Source organism: Zonotrichia albicollis, chromosome 6 (genome assembly GCF_047830755.1).
Source record: "Zonotrichia albicollis isolate bZonAlb1 chromosome 6, bZonAlb1.hap1, whole genome shotgun sequence".
NCBI classification, from domain to species: domain Eukaryota; kingdom Metazoa; phylum Chordata; class Aves; order Passeriformes; family Passerellidae; genus Zonotrichia; species Zonotrichia albicollis.
Genome location: NC_133824.1, coordinates 31,692,843 through 31,713,100, shown reverse-complemented (window position 1 = coordinate 31,713,100; position 20,258 = coordinate 31,692,843). Strand labels below are relative to the sequence as shown.

Here is a 20,258-nt window from a genome sequence, read left to right as displayed (position 1 = left end):
GCCATGGAAATTCTGGTATCTTTCTCTTTGGGTAGTGACTGGGAAGAGGACTGATAAAGAGAGAGAAGGGAGGCTGGAAAGGAAGGTTGCAGAGTAGTGAAATTCCCTCTATCTTCTCCACTTCCAAGTTGGAGCATACTTGAAATTAGTCCTTCCTCTTAACCATTTCGCTCACAGCAGTAGGCAGATTTTATATCCCAGAGAACATCTTGCTCATTGGAGGGCACTGGTAACCGAGGATCCATAATAGCTGACTTCCTGAGATTGGGAGAGTGGGAAAGCACGTCACTGGCAGGCAGCTGGGCAGCTCAAACCACATCAGCTTTGGTTTTGTGAGATGAAATGTATGCATTGCAATGTTATTTAGTGTGCTAGTTTACTCTCTCATTTTAAAAATATCTTTATATTTTAATTTTTATTGATTTTTGAAGTTTAAAAGCAGATCTTTCTTTAGATATGGATGTTTTTCTGAACATGTTTCCTGAAAGAAGAGGAAAATGTGTCACAAAATACAATCGGGGATCTAGTATTTAAAAGCAAGATGTACTCAGAGAACTACTTTTTGCTTGATTGACCAATTAAAATGGAAATAATGCTCAGCTAATAAGGATAAAAACCTTAAACTGTATTTAAAGTTTGCTCCAAGTACTTTGCTTATCCTATAACAACATATTCATGGTACTTTTTATATGAGCACAGGGATGTCTTTTGGCACAGATACGTGATCAAGATGATCTATTTTCCGCTTAATCAAACCAAAATAATCTTCCAGTGCTGTGTTAGGATCTGGCCTGTGGCGTGAATGAGAAAGTGGTATAGCAAAATGTCACAATATTGATTGCAATTATTAACTTTAAGGAAGGGTCATATAAGATGTCTCGAGCTCTGAACTCAGCGCTGTGAACGGTTCCTGATGAGATTAGCGATAAAGATGTCAAGGCAGCAAGAGCTCTGAGATGATGTAGTGTGCTTACAGGGCACTGTTCAACAAATGGGTTTGGAAGTGGTCTGGCAGTAACCATTGCATAGGGCTGGCAGTTCCTTTTTGGGTAGAATGCAGTTCAGAAGAATGGATGAGATTAATCAGTTCTTTCACATCATGGATGTAAAGAGAGGATTGGCATTCAGTTTTGAGCAAGGTTCCATAAACTTGAAAGACAAATGCTTTTCATACACTCATATTATGGCAGGAAAAGAAACTATTCTAGGAATATGAGGAGAACTAGAGCTTGAAGACATGCAGAAAACTCGTGGCATGATGATGTGTTTGTGATTGAGTTAATCTCAATTTAAAATGTTGAAGTAGTAAGAATTAAATATTCTTAAATATGAATGGTAAGGAAAAATGGCAATTATTACATTTAAAGAATTAGGAATATTTCTTAAGAATCCTGTGGTACTTTTAGAACACCTGAATCTATCTGGTGTTAGAGTCTCTAAGACATGCAGCTAGGACTTGATATCAGCCTTGGCAAATCTCAGTCAAACAGACCGTACTTTCTGTAGCACAAACTGTCTTTAAAATTGATTAAGAACAGTCAAATAACTGAGGCACAATTTTAAAACACAGTGTTAATGAAGTTTGACAGTAAGCAAGAGTTTCTTTGTGGCACCGTCCCGTTTAGTTCCGTACGAAGGAGGCTCTGCTGAGGTGGCTGCCGACAGACGCGTGCCGGGCGCTGGCGCGCTGCCGAGCGGCGCTCCCAGCAGGATGCCGAGGAGCCGGGAGCTGCGGGCGGAGTCCGGCAGCGTGGGCTGAGCCGGGAGAGGAGGCGCAGAGCGGGGCGCTGAAAACGGGAGATCTGCTCCGAGTTCCTGCGTACGTGCAGCCCTGAGAAACTCGTCTGGTTTTGCTAATTCAGCTATGGACCTTGAAATATGTTGTTCAGAGCGTGTCTCTTGATAATTTCGAACAAACAGATAATCCCAAGAGTGTTGCAGAGAGTAAAATGATTTCAGTAGTTTCAATGTGGTATTTTTACTGACAGTTGGTAGAAGCAGCTTATTAAACTGCGTAAGCAATTGGCATGCAGTGCAAACTTCAGTTTTACTCTCTGAATCTTAAAAACATTAGATGTTTCTTCCAATTTAATATCTGCATAATGGATATGGATGGCAGGATATGCTGCTGCCAGGCAGCTCTCAGCAGCCTCCAACAGGATAGCGTAGACTTCCAGAGCAACGGCGTTTTTCCACTCACGTTATCCATCTTGTGCCAAATATGCTGAGCGTCAGTTTTTGCACAAGGCACTAATGCAAACTGTGCTTCGGTCCTGTTTTACCCATTTCTGCGGGCCGTGGCTCAGGCCCGGGGGGTGGAACCGGCAGTGTGTGAATGCCATGTGACTCACCTCGCTCCGGCTCCCCTGCTCTCCGGGCTGCCTCTTGCCCTGCTGTACCAGTATGGCAGAGGAGTCCTCGGCCTGCCTCCCCCTCTCTCTAGTATTTTTTTCTAATCTTTTCACTAATGTTCCTCCCATTGTAAAGAACAAGATGGAAATTCATTCTTGAGCCATTGCTGCTGATTTCCTCCAGTCAGGGAATCAGTAGAAGAGCATCTACCTACTTCGTAGGTGCAGCTGTGGAAGACAAAAACTCCCTTCCTGTTCATGCTGGGTATGGTAATTCTTCAGCCTCCTGTGCAGGAGGAGTGTATGTTTAGTCCATTTTTTGGCAGGTATTCTCTAAGTATGTTGCATTATTTCCTCTCCTACTTTGCTGCCTTCTCCTCTCCTCCCCCTTGGCTGCGTTTTCAGCTCTTGTATCTGCTTGCTGACGCTGCACTTTGATTTGCATGTTAACATGGTTGATCTTTGCAGAAAGCAGTTTTAAATGATTGTTCAGTTATTATGTATATGAGCAAGCTGATGGACACATGACATTTAAAACTATGTGAAATATCTGAATTAGGGAATTGCCTTCTACACTTCTATTATTTTACCCTTGTTTCAGAAGGGAGCAAACAGTTTACAGCTTTTAGGCTTTGGCGGGTTTTAGCACTTCACTGGATGCAGGGTAAAATAGTTCCTTCAGACTGCAATCCTTTACTAACTCCCTGAATTTTCAGCAAGGTTGGGCCTGTGTTTCTCTTGTCAGAGCTGAGCAGGCATCCTCAGCCAGGGCTGTGGGTTTTGTAGAAGCCAGGCAGTCCTGTACCTTCAAGTCGCTGAATTCATTCTTGCTAAAAGGTCAATCGTGTGAGCTCACACATTTCATCATTATGAAACAGGGATGTGGGGTTTGTTGCTTTGGTTTTTATTTGGCTTTTTAAAGTTCCAGTTTTATCTCAATTTGGGAACTTGCCCTTTTTGTTATCTTCTTCTGGGCTAGAGGTACACACTCACTGTGTGAGGCATTGTGCTGTATTAGCTCATCATATGCAAAATACTTAAAATTGTAAGTATACTATATATCCACAAAATGAAGAAAACAGATATTTTGTTAACTCAGAATTTCATAACCATGTGTGAATGAAATTTGAGGAAAAATATTCTTCCAGTTGTAGTAAATAGCTGGATTTTTTGGTTTGGTGGGTTTTTTCATCTCCATGTTTAGTACTGTGTCTGAATATTAGTGCTTCAAAACAAAGCAAAACAAAAATTCAAAGCATTTGGTATTGTCAAAATGGTTGTGTTATTTTCAACTTTATTTCTCATGTAAGTGCAACTTCTTGGGGCAACCCCCTGTCAGCACCTGGCTCTGGCAGAGGTTTCCTGACCATTCCTGTTTCCACCAGAGCTTTCATGGTTCAGCCTGTCCCATGCCTGTTGACTTCATTGTCCTCTTCCAAGGAGTGCCTTGTTGGCTAATTTCTTGGAAGTGTGCATATGCTCTTGATCAAGGGGGCTTAGGTATACAGCTAAATCTTTTTAAAGCTGTCCAAATTTGGGGGTGGTTAGAGTATAGGTAAAAATGTCCATTTCTGGTCATGCCTGCAGAAGGTAAAAAAAGTCTCACCGTGTTTTCATTTTTGTCTAACTGAAGTATAATATGAACATAAATTGTGAATACAATTATTATCCATGCAGATAACATGTATCTTATGTTGCAAGTCACCTGATCTGCTCTTAAATCCTCTTACTGTCCAAAGGTGCACAATAGCTCCCAGGAGAAGAAACCTCTTTTTAAAATAATTTCAAACTTTAATGGAAGTTAAAATGTAATATGAAGCCCCTAAGCTGGAAGAAATAGATCTGCGGCATTTTCTTCCCTTATAGGGAGTGCTCTCTGATTCTTTTTCAGGTGACAATAATATTGAACAGAAGGACCATGCATCCATGCCCTCCCTGATCCCTGCTTTGCACTGACTGTCTCTCACTCAGTTTCAATGCCTAGTACAAAATGACATGCCTATTGCCTTGAAGTCAGCTGGCAAGCTTCAACCCAAAGTTCTTTTTTGTCACTGTTTAGGAGTGTGTGTGTTTGAAGGTGTCAAAGCATGTGGAATTGTATAAATACAGGTTTCTGAGATCTTGCAGTTGTTTGTGAATAGGCTGAATTTTGGTCAGTGGGTTTCTACAAAACCAGTGAGGTCACCTTGCTGGGCTGTAATATCCTCTGTGGCCAATTTTAGACTGTCTATTAGATAACACCAATACTTAAATTCCAAAAAGAGAAGTCCCACTAAGCTTCTGAGCAGTTCCTTATTTACACTAAATAAATGTATCTTTAGGGATTATTATTTTCTCTAGTACGTGCAGCTAAACAACTGTCATAATTTCTCTTTATGATTTTGTTTATCTGGTAGAAAAGAGTGGTGGAGCAGCTTCGGAAGAATTTGATAGTGAAGCAGGAACAGCCAGACAGTAAATTTCAAATACAGCCATTGGCACAGTCAGAAAACAAACTACAGACACCACAGCCACAACCACTACAACAGCTACAGCAACATCACCATCAACAGCAGCAACAGTCCACGGCACCCTCTCCAAACGTGATAGGATCACAGGTAAAAAGCTACAATTCTTTTTCTTACTAAAGGTGAAGCTCACTGAAAATTAAAAAAAGAAAAAGTGCAGAGAGAAAACTGCAAACTTTCAGTTATGCCTGCTAGTGTGCCAAATGAATTTCTTCTTCTATGAATATGCTGACATGTGTATTTTGGGGTTTTTGGCAAAAATCTCCAATCTGAGTTTAAAAAACAATGTACTGTTTCAAAGTTGAATCATAACCCCACAGAAAACAAGGGTGGCAGTGTATCACCTTTCTTAAAAATAAGTGTAAGTTTAGCAAATGAGCCTGTCTTTTCCTTAGCTGCATGAATGAGTCTGACCATATCTAGTAGGTCCCCAGAAGCAGTAAATATTTTACACACTCTGGATGAGGTATATGATTTTGTTAGTCATTTATTTTTAAGTGACTAACAAAATGCCCTCTACAAATGAAAACAAAATGCAAGAAAACAGTTCCTTCTTCTTTTTGTTTGGTTCTTTTTAAACAGATGTAGGTCACACCAAATCATACTTACCTGAATTTTCAAAGATTTGTCTAAAAGTAGACAGTGTCAATTGCAGAGTTCAAGTTTTAGGAAATAGGGTCTTTATTGGGAAGGTGAACTGAATTTTAGTACAGTATAGAGACATAATCCCAGAACTCAACAGAGAAAGTGGTTGGCTTAAGAGGGGTATTTCGAGTTTCTCCTGTTCAGGTATTTGAATTCACAAAAGTGTGCTAATAAAACAGCTAGAAAATGCAGGGAGGTGTTCTGTAAGAAGTGTATATGAAGTCTTTTCTTCCTGTTGATGCAGTCTTAGGAGCTCATGTTTACCTGGATAGGCAGATGACAGAGTTCACCTATGAAGTTTGTTTTATGCACATTGCAGTGAATCACACCCACAGCTTTGACCAGTTGTGATTCTCATCTTCCCTTTCTCTGAAAGCAGAGGTGAGAGAAATGGTTGGGCTGCTAGTTCTCTTGTTAAACTCAGCAAGTTGGTTTGGATGCATTCTAAAATGCATTTGTGAAGCTTAGCTAATTGTCGTTTTGAGAAAAGTACATTGAAGAAATGAAGCAAACCTAACTAAGGAAAACACATTTTGAGCAGCAACATCAACATCAAAGCTGAAATGGAATAAAGAAGCAAATATTACTATGTCCTAAAGTATTTATAGGCAAACAATGGATCATTGTTGTATCAGTGATCTCTGTTTCTCAGACAGGAAACATGAGAGCAGTAAGCACAATTTCGTGTGTTTCTCAGTATCCCACACTTTGAATTCACTCATTAACTTCCAGGTCATCTCCTGGGTTGTAAAAACTGAGGTTTTCTTCAAAGTTAAAGAGCCCTCTAGCGAAACAGACAAAAAACTGCTGCACTCATCTGACTTGGTACTGTAGTACATGGTACAGCCGTACTTGGAAAGTAGTTACAAATTGGAAGGCAGTTTGTCCTGTCCCTTGGATAAATAAGCCAGCTTTTATCCGTTACACTTTTCTGGTTTTATTTATGTTGTTAAAATAGTGAAGTATCCTCACTTGTTTCTGCATCTCAGGTTTTACTTCTGCCTTACTGTCTCTCAATCTCTTTCAGCAAAGAAAGGTCAAATACTTTGTCTCTCTGTGAACAGTTTGTTCATACCTGCTTTTGTAAATAACACCTTTTTCTAGGCTGTGTCACTACAGAGAATGTTTTCAGAGATTGTTTTCAGAGCAATCAAATTTAGGAATCTAGGTTTATATGCCATAATTAACAGTGACATTTTAATATACATGTGTCCAGTGAGGTCTTTTAAAATTTTCATGAGCAACAAGCCTGCTGAAAGGTCATATTATTGCAATATTATGTGCAATAATGCAGACTCACTATGAATGAGTTTTATTGAATATTAAGTTGAATATTAATTCAACTTCAGTATGAATTAATGCATTGACTACTTTTTAGAATAAGCAATCTAATTAATACTCAGCAAAGTAACAGGGATATTCAAGCTCTATGATCTCACTGAAGCTGTACTCTGAGTACTTGCAGAGTTAGTAGAACCCCTTGGAAAAGTCACAGTCTTGCATTACATGATTGATTACACCTTTCTTTAAAACATTTATGGTTGAATGTAATGCTTGTGAAAATGATACCACGTTACATCTCATTGGAAAAGCTTGACTAATGTTACTGCATTATGGGAATGGAGCCTCTTGCTTTGGAGAAGGTGCAGCAGAGGTTGATAAGCTTGTTAGATCTCAGATAAAAAGTTAAGAAAATTGTGTTGCAACAAGGACAATTTAATTATGTCTGGGTTTTTCATAAATATATAAAACTGAAGCATAAATTATCCTTTGATTTGGCATTATACAGGGAATTTTTTCACACTTGTGCATAATTAACAGTTTGTGGACATAGTTTAATTATTATGAAATTAGAAGTGTGAAAGTAAACTCTTTGTTTAAGGGGACAGTATTTGTGAAAATACTGAAGCATTCAATGGGAAATATTTTATTAGAAAAAAGATAAAGGTCTTGTATGATTAAAGTCAAGTAGTTTAAATCAGGCATGTTCAGAGCACAAAGACTGCCTGATCCCTGGTTTTCCATTTTTTCCACTGTAGAACACAGAGCTGACATCAGGAGGGAATGGTGGCTATTTAGTACTAACAGCATTTCTTCATGTGACTAAAGTTTTGAAGATGCAGTGCTGTTGGGGCAATGGATTTTTTACACCAAAGTGAAAAGAAATAAGATCATTTGCCATTCTGTCAAGTGTCATGTGTCATGAGTTTTCTGTTTGCATTGTGTTCTGGTTTTATATGGAGACTCTCACCTTGTTGCTTTTTGAATGAGATTTGTAAAGTCCATTTGCCTCAGCATCTTGGAAGACAGTATATTTTAAAACAAAACTCTGAAATGATAGTTGCTTCAACTTTGGAATTTTGGGCATGATGTACTGAGGCATTTCAGATAAATGCTGGTGTTACATGATTTAAAACCATTCTTTTTAAAACAGCCCAAGAGTAATCATGGTGTCAAATATATATTCCAAAACTAGCCCATTCCACAGAAGTTAAATTTAATTGTCTGCATCTGGGCAGACTAACAGCCAGCTCTTACAACTTCAGGACAACCCTATTGATGCTCTTAGGAAACAAAGTTCAGTACAAGGTAACTCTATGTATCACTAAAGCTGAGACTGGGATGCCCAAAATAAAAATTATATTTTTGTTTTTTAAAAAAACAACTTATGAATGTTTTCCCCTCTCTTCCTCTGATTGTGAGGATCACTGTAATCACTGTAACTACAGTTTCCATTTGAAAATAGGAGTTTTACTCAGTGAGAAGCTAGTTTGGTGCAATGTTTCATAAACCTCCACCTTAAATGTTTGACATTGACACTGCATGTTTGGAAGTAATATGAAACTAAAAGATCCAAAATAGATATGCCAGTGCTAGCACTTAATTGTAATTTTCTCAGGAATTTGTTTTGATTCAATCTGCAATGCTGCAGGTGATTAAAACAGACCAAACGGGTGCCTCAGATGAGAATGCTTCTAGCTATCCAGTTTTCAGAGGCATAAGATAATGTGCCTGTCTGAACAGCAGGTAGATAGGCTCAGAGCTGCCTTTTCTTTCTCCTGCTGTCTATTGTTTCTGACTAACCAACCCACGTCCTGTCTGATACAGAGTGTCTGTCTCTTACAGTGTATTTTCTGTTTCCCTTAGAAAACTGTAACTACAGCTTCTATGATCACCACTAAGACACTACCTCTCGTCTTGAAAGCAGCAACTGCGACCATGCCTGCCTCTGTTGTGGGTCAGAGACCTACCATTGCCATGGTTACTGCTATCAACAACAATCAGAAAGCAGTCCTCAGCACTGATGCGCAGAGTGCACCAGTCAACCTCCAGACAACAAATAAGGTCACTGGGCCAGGAGCTGAGGCAGTCCAAATAGTGACAAAAAACACAGTAACTTTGGTAAGCTTTTCATGTGTTTGCCCTGCAGATATGTGTGGGTTTGGTTAACAAGAAGGCTATTGGAAAAAAATAAACAGTCAGGGTTTCTCACAGAAAGGAAGATAGTAGGGACATGGTGTGAGTCTTCACTAGCTGACATTGCTAAAGTGATAGTCTATGAGAAAAACATATTCTCTCCATGTGGGTTGTTATTACTGGTTTGCTTTATAGAATTAAATCAGTGCTGTCATCACCTCTGTGTAAAGTTTCCCCTGTTGGTAACCGTAGTCATGGAGCAGTAGTGATTGCTTTGCCCTTACTGAATCTCTATGGCTATGCTCTGCAGAATTCTTACTCTTTTCTTAGGCAAAGGAGATGTCAGGCTTTCTTCATTTGATCCGTTTGGGTCTTTGTCTTGGGTTTTTTTTGAATGATAAAATCTCTGATGTTAGACACATCCCTTAAGTTTGCCCACTACCATGTCTTCATTCAGCACGTTTTCAAGCACATAAACAGTTGCTGTTTCTTTAAAAACATGTATTTTGGAAATACAGATTTTATGCTTTAGCTACATCACAGAGTCTTTTCTGGAATAGTTAGCCACCTAGAAGTAAAAGAACCAGTGTTTCAGAACTGGATTACATAGGCTTCTTGGTCTGGAAACCAGGCATTATGTAAAAACATGACAGAGAAATTTTACTTCTGAAGTAAAGGCTATGGCTTTATTAAACAAAATCCAATTTATCTCTATTTATTAAAATACAGTTTAATGCAGATGGAAGTAATTTTGTTTCCTAATGAGGCATATATATGTGATCAGAATAGAGAAGACTATTTGAATGGAGTTTTTTCTACTGTTCTCTTTTCCTGTGTCATCCCTTGCACCACTTCATCTGTTCTTTGTGTCTGTACTTCATTTCTTTGGTGAATAACTTTGATTTGAGGAGGTAATTCTATTTTAATAGTAGTCTATGATTTATGTTTTTATAGCAAATTTCATCCAAAAATCAGAATATTTTCCCGAGTACTAATTAATCAGTACAAGACCTTTTTGAAGAAAATTGCAATCCTGTGTGGGTGGACAGAAATACAGGAGGGTATAAAATAACATGGACGTTAATTTCAGAGAATCTCCCCAGGTACTCATGGTAACTGGTAGTGCTCTTCAGTGGTTAATCATGTGGCAGCTCCATGCAGCTGATTTCAGTTACCCTTTCAGGGAAGTACTTGGGTTTCCTTAAAATCAGATCCTAATTGTTTCAAATGAATGGCCTACTTTTGAAAATTTCAAGTTGTCTATTTAGAGCCCCTCACAGTGTCATTAATATTGCTGGAAGAGTTGTAACTTTCAAATCTTTGCTATTTGCATGATATGTTCTCTCATTCTTCTGTGTGTCATTCACTATGAAAAGACCATAGCTCATATAACTGAGCATCAAAATGTTACCATTTTCTGTCTGTTGTAATGACACTTTTTAATGATTAAAACAAACATGAGTTTTTATTATCATCAAATGAAATGGTTTTAGATTGTAGAGCACAATAGTTAGTACAGTTGAACTAAAAGGAAATATGTCTGCAATTTATGAAGCAAGGTGTGTAGGATCTAGAAAATAAGGTTTAGTTCTGTCTTTAATATATTTCTAATGAGGAACCTCTTGCTATAAAAAATTGTTTACAGAGTGAAAAGTGAGGACATCAGGTCTGAAAGTACCTTCAGGATGTTAATTTTGGTGAAAAACTTCAAAACTAAAGTTTCCTCTTAGCTCTTACTGTGCTTTCTCATGTTCTTATAGCAGGTTCAGGCTACGCCTCAGCCCATAAAAGTGCCGCAGTTCATCCCTCCTCCCAGACTTACTCCTCGTCCAAATTTTCTTCCACAGGTGAGTATACAGAGAACAAACAATAGAAGGAGGAACTTAATTATAGCATAGATTGAAGAGACTTTTGATGAACATTGAGTGGTGTTTACTGCTGATGCTGGAGAAAACTATTCATCCTCAACAGGTTTGCAGATGATAACAATTTTGAGGGTTCAGTCAATATTTTTCAAGGCAGTGCAGACATGCAGACAGTCCTAGACAGGATAAAGGAAGAGGCCAGCAGGAATTTCTTGAGCCTCAGCATGATAAAAGGCGGTCTTGTACCTGGAATGGACTAACTCTCTGCACAGGTACAGGCTGGGGACTGACTGGCTGAGGAGCTGCGCAGATTAAAAGGTCTTGGTTGACAGCAGCTCTATGAGTGATGTGCCCCAACAGCAAAGAAACCTACCAGCATATTGACCTGTACCAGCAGGATTACAGCCAGTAGATTCAGGGAAGAGATTATCCACCTTTCCTCAGCAATCATGAAACTGAGTCCAATAAACACCCTGCAGTTTTGGAATCCCTGGTTGATAAATTTGAAGCATGGAGCATGGGAAGGAAGGCCACTAAGATAGCTTGGGGCAGCAGGAATATATAACCTGTACAGGAATATATAACCTGTAAGGAGAGGCCAAGGAATCTGGGCTTTTTAAATTTGGAGAAGAGGCTTTGGAGGCACCCTAACAGCAATGTTGCTTCCAGTATCAGCAAGGATATAAACAAGAAGCTGGAGGCATAGAGACATAGGTGCTTGGCAGGAAAATTAGAGGCAATGCTCATAAATGAGGACAGGGAAGTTTTAGACTGCATATAAGGAAACACTTCTCTCTTTGAGGACAGTTAGGAGTGGAAGAGGCTTGCCAGACATGTTGTGAAAGCTCCATCCTTGAAGTTTTACAAGACTTACCTGGACAAAGCCTTAAGCCAGCCAATCTTCATTTAGTGATGGTCCTGCTCTGAGCAAGAGGTCAAATTAGAGACCTCCTCAGCCACCCTCCACCTGTATGAATTTGTAGTTATGAAATTTGCATATGATGATTATAAATGGTCTTGTATGCCATAAGTGAAATGAACCCATGGAATAGGTGTCATCAAAATTAAAGCATCACCCAAGGCCTTAAATTGCTGTAATTGTTGCTTGATACTGATGAGTGAAAAAAGAAAAAATTATATGTCTCTAGATTATTCCCAAGTATTTCTGTATTGCAAGGGAGAGTGGCTTCTGTTTTCAGCTGAATAGTAAAACTTGTGGTTTGGTTTTTTTTTCCTCATGGTTTGGGGAGAACACAGATTGTTTCTTTATATAAAAAAAATATCTTGGATTAACTGCTTCATTTGTATGAAGTATGTGATGCTGTGAATAAAAGTAAATATTTTGCAAAGTGAGAAAGGAAAGTAAAGGCTGCTATCTGATTAATATTTGGGTATGGTGAGATCTATTGAAATGTGACCTAGTTTTTCATGGTAAAATGCTTTATGGAGTATTGCAGGTGGATAGGAATCAAATAAGGAAAAAAAGAGCTTTATTTTTAAAGTAATGTGCTCTACTTCTGTACTCTGCAATGATATTTTAAGTCCATTGTTAAATTACAAACTTAACAGAGACAGGAAATAAGCAAGTATTGGTGATGAGTTTTCAAAGATTCTTGTGGCTCTTCTCATTCTTGTGAAAGAAAAGAAATAGTTGCATTTACCTGTGCATTCAGCACTTTCAGTAAGGGATTAATATGTAATCTTGTCACTTTTTTTGCTTATTAAGATTGGTTGTGCAGGTATCTAAATAATATATAGAATTGACAGATAACAGGTATTTGCTGGAAAAAATATTTTTTTGTTTCAGGGCACAGTCAACTGTTCATAATTTCTTGGAGGTTCATTACAAAGCCCTGAAACACTTTTAATACGAGCGCCTCAGCTGTGCCTGTAAATATCACATGGATTTTTTTGGCCTGTAAAACCAAGATGTGAATTTAGATACAGATAAGGCATTTGGCAATAAACATTCTGTATAAATATCTGTGCATCCAAATACCATTTCAGGGATGGTGACTATATATGCAAATGTTATGGATGGGTTTTATGTAAGTAGGCTTGAAAATGTGGTGCTTTTTTCTCTTAACATACTTAGGACAGTATGCTAAAAATGACGTTATCTAAAAAAATCAAGCAGCCTCCTGCAGATTATACAGGATGAATTGAAAGACTTAGTGAAAAGCTGATCTGAAATACTGATATATAAATCTCTGGGTTTTGTTTTTTTCTTTTTCTTATTTTGTTTCTGTAGGTTCGACCTAAACCAGTTGCCCAAAATAACATTCCTATTGCCCCTGCACCTCCCCCAATGCTTGCAGCTCCTCAGCTTATTCAGAGGCCTGTGATGTTGACAACAAAGTTCACACCCACCTCTTTACCCAACTCTCAGAACTCCATCCATCCAGTTCGTGTAGTTAATGGGCAGACAGCAACCATAGCCAAAACCTTCCCTATGGCACAGCTCACCAGCATCGTGATAGCAGCACCGGGGACCAGGCTCGCTGGGCCTCAGACTGTACAGATCAGCAAACCAAACATTGAAAAACAGGTACAGATAAAGTGCCTACTAATGCAATCTACTGGGCTTATTGCTTTACTGTGCAGCTGTGGAGAGGACGACAGCCAGGGAGACGTTTTCAGTGGATACTGGAGATAGTCATGTTCCAGTGGCAGTACAAATTATGGAATGACTTGCAGCTCTTGGGATAGATGTTACCATTTCCTTTAATATGGGCCATTGGCACCTTTTTCTCCTGCTTCAGTGTTTTTATGCTCCCTCTACTGTTTAAACATCAGTAGTTCATAAGCAGGCTACATTGCAGGGTTTGACTAGTATCTTGAAGAACAATTACAAGCTGAAGTCCATCTTCATATCAAGCCCTTTTGTTTTTCAAAGGGTGGTTATGTGAAAGGCAAAAATTGCACAGAATTGTAGGGATATTTAATCAGATAATTGTAGCCATTTCTTCCATGATTCCTTGATCTTGCAATCTTGTGATTGGAGGCAAAATAGTCTCACTCAGCTTCTGAAGTCTGATGGTTCCCTGTGTCTAAATCAAACTGAATGAGTAGAAAGGAGACCTTCAGAAGCAGAGAATTCTGTATGTTTAAAATCTCTCTCCAGAAAACACTTCTGTAAAATAAAAATTACTTAAGTCAGTGTGGATTGCAACTGAGCGTCCTTGACAGTCTGCTCAAGTAAAGCAATATTCTGATTCACTTTTAACTCTTTTGTATATTGTATGTTAGTAATAGTGTAACATTGTATACTATATTGCATACTATAACATAATATTTATGTAATTTATATAGATAATAGTAGTATATATGTCACTTATAACTCTTTCCTAGACTAATGTGCCTTGAAATTACCTTCTTTCTGCTTTTGAAATACTTATGGAGACTGGAAAATCATGTGCATGAAAGTTGTGCTCATGCTCAGCTCTGCTTGTGAAGTCTGAAGAGTAGGTTCTTGCATACCTCAGGGCTGTTGCACCAGTTACTCAGCAATGTGTGCGCTTTCCATGTGAAGTTGTACTTCTACAATATTTGACTTTTGATGACTGTTCCTTTTGATGTCAGCAATATTAATTTGCTCTTTGAATAATTACTGGCAACTACAGAAAAACAGGTGGTTCAATCACACATGAAATTTTCTGTATAATTTCTCCATATCATAAAGCGAAAGTTTGTCTGTCTGTAGCTCGCCTTACTCAGTTTATAGCCTCAACATCCATGCTGTAGGCTGAGGGATGTCAGGCAGAAGATTTATGACTTGAGAAAAGAAAAAGGCTTCAGAAACATCCGACATTGAGGAGTTCAGAGAGACAGTTTTTGAGCCATGCAAAATTCTATAAAAATCAAAGACTGAGGAGTGAGAAGTACAAAATGTATGTGCCATGCAGAGGGGTTTTCAAGTGGAAGTCTTGATGGGATGAGTTTTCTTGAAGTGTCTGGTATTCCCATACATTACAGTGATTTCTGTAACAAAGTTAACTCTTAAAATCGCTATTTTATCTTGTGTGGTTGTGTGGGGTAATGGATTGGTGACAAGGCTGTTTCATTCTTTGTTAAATGAAAATACCTTACTTAACATCCCTCTTGCATCAGATTCTTCAATTAAGTCTTTGTTAGCACACTGTCAGCTTTAAACATTTTCTCTCCTGTATTTGCAAAAGTATTTGTTTTGTTTTAATAGTCAAAGTAAAAAAAGTCATTCTTATCACTGAATGTGAGAAACACTGTTTTCTTGCAGACTATTAAACCACATGTGGAAACAGAAGAGAAGCAAACAGAAAGTCGTACAGTTACTCCACCTGCTGCACCGAAGCCAAAACGAGAAGAAAATCCACAGGTATCAGAACATACCCAGAGCTTTCTTTTAAGGAAAAAAAAGGACACTGTCCTTCAGAAAATATTTTTTCCCTCTGTTCCCTCAAGACTTCTTAACTTTAGCATTCCATACGTTCCTGTTGGACAGCAGTAGTTGATAAGGCTACAGAATAAAAAATCAAAATAGATGTAGTGCATTGCATTTTCAGTTCTGGAGTGCATTTGGCTTCTAAGTCTTTTGTAAGTTAGAAAATCATCATTTCTCCATGATACTTACTTCAAATAGGGGTTTAGATTACAGGCTTGATTTCCACTCCTTTGAGGTTTTAGACTCTGGAGTTATTCTCAAAGCTGAAGAACTGTCTGTTTTCCTTTATAAAATATTTCTACTCTGGTGAGCAGGAAGGAAAGAGTCACATATATCCACACTCTGCTTGTGTTTTAGTCCAGTTTAGTCTGGGGTGAAAGAGCTTTGTAACTGATTACAACTAAATGCTCTGCTACATTTATTTCCATAGATAGATTCAAATTGACTGTTGTGCGAGTTCTAACTGTTGTCAGTTAGACAATAAAATTCTGATTTTTACATGTCTCTGCATTTCCTGCATTAAAATTAGAATCCTCTAAGAAACCCATAGCCTTTAGCAAATAGCAAATCTTAAGCTAGAGTTGGCTCCTTGTAGTTCACAATAGATGGAGAATGATCTTAAACTAGCAATATTTTTTTGGCAATTGAACTGTGTTGGTATCTTGTAATAGTCAGTTCAGTGCTGGAATGGGAGTAAAGAAACTGCTCTCTTGTTCCCACCTCTGCCATCTCTGGGATCATGAGCAATGGGTATTTCCCAGTACCTCAGGCTAGGTTCCCATCTAGGAAACGGGACTCTTGTCTGTCCTTTTCCAAGAAGTGTGACATGCGTGATTGAAAAGTGACTTATAGAAGCAAAGTATCACTAAAAATTATTTTGGTGCTTAGTTACTGGTCAGCTACCTTTAAAGGGCATAAATGACTCATCCTAACAGTTGCACTTTTCATTATGTTTTTTCTTCCCTCTCACAGAAACTTGCCTTCATGGTGTCTCTGGGACTAGTTACTCATGACCACCTGGAAGGTAGGAAAAATGTCTTAGGTTGGTTGTTCAGCTTCTGGTTTCATGTCATTCTAGATTGGAAGTAGGATTCCAAAATATTTTTTGTATTAAATGCAGTATTTTCTTTTACAACAGTACCGTTGGGATGTCTGTACTCTTCATCTAACTTAGTTTGTTGTGCATGTTTTTGCTCTTCTTATGACATTGAAACAAAGCATAAAGTTATTTATGCAGTGGAGCAGAGGTTGGGAAGAAAGTGTATGCTCTGATGGTAGAAATCTGTGGCAATACCAATGCTGTCTGGATGACCTCTCCATCTGCAAAGATACACCATGGATAATTTTACTGTTACCTATGCCTAGAGTTTTCATTTATTTTATGATTTCATGGAACTGTAATTTTTAATGAATGAGTTAATGGATTATAATTTGATTTATAATTTAAACTTCTAATCCTATGCACTGAAAGACAGCCTATAATTTCAATCACCTGCATATTTCTCTACTGTATTTTCAAGTGTCAGCAAGGTTACCCGAAGCATTTTTTAAGATCCCAGTTATACTGACCATGAGTTTTAAGTGTCTTAGTCATGGATTACTTGGTCAGAAGAAGGATTTAATCAGTTACTTGAGCATTGTATTTGTATTCCTTGTCAGCTGTTAGTTTTCAAACCTTCAGAAGTTAAAAGTATAACGCAGTTGCCTATACTGGGCATGACTGGTGTTCTGTTGAAATCTTTGTAGCTCTTCCCACATGCAAACTGAATTCTGTGGACTTTATATAATTTCTGAGATCCATTGTTTTCTAACTTGAATGCTTTGTTTTACAAGAAATCCAAAGTAAGCGACAAGAGAGGAAAAGAAGAACAACAGCAAATCCAGTGTACAGTGGAGCCGTTTTTGAGCCTGAGGTATTAATTTTTTGCTGGGGGAAGCTGGTATTTTCATTCTGATCTTGAGTGTCTTTCTAACATCTTGCAACCTTGTAAGCTTTCTCAGTTCTAACTAGAAAGGCAAGCTATCATTTATAGTTCAAAAGGCCATTGCAATGACACGATGCTCAGATTTTTAAATAGTAAATACACTGGGGTGTTTCTAGTACTTGTATCTTTTTCTGCCTTCTCCTATATAAACCTGGCACCAAATGCCAATGTGTGTTGGTCTGCTTGTGTATCAGCCTGAAGCAGTTCAGATATCAGAAGCAATGTAAAAAAGCTAACATTTCTGAAGGTGTGCTTCAGAAAACACAAAAGCCGGTAATCTCACTTAGTACTTACTGTGCTGTTCCTCAGCTACTGCATATAGTTATTTTCAGGAATGTTCCCCAACAGAAATTGTTCCATTGTTCCCTGCAGCGCAAGAAGAGTACAGTGACGTACCTGAACAGCACAATGCATCCCGGGACACGTAAAAGAGGTGAGGTATACCCAGACCTGTCTCCCTGCCCAGTGCCTCTTCCTGCACACTGCTTTTGTAGTCCCTATGTCAATTTGAAGAGCAAAACAAGAAGGACTCTACAGTACTTCATTTGTCCAGTAAATTTCTATGGTAGGCAAAGACCATGACCTTTAGGGATTAGCATGGCAAGATCTATTAAGCAGCTCAGTGTTTCATTTCAGTTTCACTCTCAGAAAAACCCAGACAAAACCCACTCAATTCACTACATATTCACTAGAAATGTGAGATGTTTGAACATCATTTAGTTATGAAGCTGCTGTAAAGATCCCCTTATTAATGACTAGATTGTATTGTTACTGTCAAGAAGAAAGTGGTTGTGGGAAAAGCATCTGTGCCCTAAATAGGAGGGGAAACTTAGTGTGACAAAAGCCTTGTTTCCTACTGGGAATAGGGATGAGTCCTTCAAAAGAACTTGCCCTGGGTGAGAAAAGCTATCGTGCTCACACTAGGTACTTTAACTGCAACCACAGTGCCACTTGTCCTAAAATGAGAGATGATCTTTCGTATAGGCATGCAGTACTATTCAGAAGAAATCCTTCTGTAGAACAGGTAGAATTTTACGATTTAGTTTATGGTGAAACAGGTGAAGCAGAACAGTGTGGGAGAGAATGTGATGCCATTATTTGCGCATGGCATCAACCACACCTACCTGACAATGTTTACCTGATTTTTTATGATTTTCTACAGTCTTTAAAGACTCATAATACCTTCTCTATCCTAAGTTTTCTGTCTAAAAAAAGTAATAAATCAAATTTTTAATAAATTAAACCAATCTCTCATCTAGCACTGACCAGTTCCATTATTTTGGGGGGTTTTGTCTGTAAGATGAAATATTAATTTGACATATTCTGTTCTTGATCCATGTTTTCAGTCCAGCAGACAATGTGGCAAAGCTGACACTTCTGCAGCTATGCTGTTTTTAAATAAAAGATGTGTCTCTGCTGCTATCCCCTAAAAATATTAAATGTATTTTTTTACATAATATGATGTAGATTTTAAATAAAGGGTTTTTGCATTTACTCTGTGGGTAAGTAAATGTTCCTTCTTCTAATAATGATTTCTTAATTTTATTTTAGACCTTATAATGAACAATTACTGTATCAATGAAAATGATTGCATGCATTTGTACTTGATACTCTCTTACCCTGTTTTTGCAACTGACTATTATACTTTCTATTTTTTTCATCATACCCTATTGTGAGTGAGCCTTTATGTTGCATCAGTGCCAAATTAGTAGCACGTGTTTTCAGTTGACAAAAGATTTGGAAGTACACATTTATTTTGTAATTTAATACAGCAATATATTGAGTGAAAAGCTTTTGTAAGCATTTGCCCTTGAGAGCTTTAGTTTAATTATAGATGGTGCTGAGCATGTCAGAAATTTCACCCGTGGACATCACTAGCAGAAATCCATTTCCAAGGACATAGTGCTGGAACTTATCCAGACCTTAAATGCAAGGTTTAGCATGTTAATAGGTATAGACTGACAATCTGTAAACATAAGATCTGGGGAATTATTTCAAGATCCTAACTTCTTTATGTTTACATATCTATAAACTACCTGGGAGAAGGAAGGCAGAAATGATGGTTGCATACTGGGTTTTTTGCTGTCTTGCTTTGCATTTGTAATTTTATAGGAATTGTATGAAGACATTTTGCACATCTGCTAGTCTAAAGGAGTATCTAGGCATTGTGCATAATCAAACATACTTGGCTGAGAAAGTCTAATAAGAACACAGAATTTGGAGTGGGTTACAGTAAAAGACCAGTGATAGGTTGAAACTGATATTATTTATGGGTCAGAAAACAAGACCTGTTCTTAGGTAGCCTAATTTTAAAAATGTACCGGTAGGGTAGAAAGTGCTGATCTGAGAACTGAGAGGTTTAAAAAATGGAGAAGAAAAGTAGGGGGGTGGTGAGTGTTGGCCTCTGATAAAGGATTTAACCTCTGTGTAGATTTATGCCTGCACTTAGAAAGATAGAGAGGTGTGGGATAACAGCAGAAAGGATTTGCTAGTAGTTATTGTAGCTTCTGTGGAGCTTCGATGCCAACATTTTTCCCCTCAAAACTGAATAGCCTCATTTTTAGGAGTAGCAACTGTCCCCATGCTGCTTTTGTGGGAATAATTCTTTGACCCTCTACAGAGCTTATTTCTGTTTCCTTCTGAAATACATCTTTTAAATGTTCTTTCCTTGCAAAATTCTACTTAAAGATTTCTAAAAAATGTTTAAATCTTTGCTTCTGTCCTTCCACTTATGACTTTTATATTAACTTCCTCTCTGTGCTACATCATTTCCTTTTTCACGCTAGCCAATGAGGACCACTGGCCAAAGGTATGTAAGATCATTTTTCCTTTCTTTTTTTTTTTGTTTCGTTTGTGTTCCCTGTTGTTAATATGTAGGTCGTCCACCTAAATACAACACGGTGTTGGGGTTCGGGGCTTTGACCCCCACGTCCCCTCTCTCCAGTTATCCCGACTCCCCTGAAAATGAAAAGACAGAGAGCACATTTACTTTTCCCGCAGCTGTTCAGCCTGTGTCCCTGCCTAGCCCCAGCTCCACAGACGTAAGTAACTCTTGGGGAGGGGTTACT

The 20,258-nt window shown here is 38.2% G+C and overlaps 1 protein-coding gene across 6 annotated transcripts in view; it reads left to right on the top strand.

Moving 5' to 3' along the window:
• Positions 1-20,258, top strand: part of PHF21A (PHD finger protein 21A) — a 139,899-nt gene that overhangs the window by 94,647 nt on the left and 24,994 nt on the right. For 4 of the 6 annotated variants that reach the window (XM_074543044.1, XM_074543043.1, XM_074543046.1 and 1 more), the window contains 9 exons: positions 4,748-4,948; positions 8,651-8,905; positions 10,681-10,767; positions 13,037-13,333; positions 15,041-15,139; positions 16,178-16,229; positions 17,039-17,118; positions 17,563-17,623; positions 20,068-20,231. In XM_074543044.1, the coding sequence (XP_074399145.1) occupies positions 4,748-4,948; positions 8,651-8,905; positions 10,681-10,767; positions 13,037-13,333; positions 15,041-15,139; positions 16,178-16,229; positions 17,039-17,118; positions 17,563-17,623; positions 20,068-20,231 (1,296 nt within the window). Of the gene's footprint in view, positions 1-4,747; positions 4,949-8,650; positions 8,906-10,680; positions 10,768-13,036; positions 13,334-15,040; positions 15,140-16,177; positions 16,230-17,038; positions 17,119-17,562; positions 17,624-19,976; positions 20,000-20,067; positions 20,232-20,258 lie in introns of all 6 variants that reach the window. The other 2 variants (XM_074543047.1, XM_074543048.1) reach the window with 1 other exon arrangement.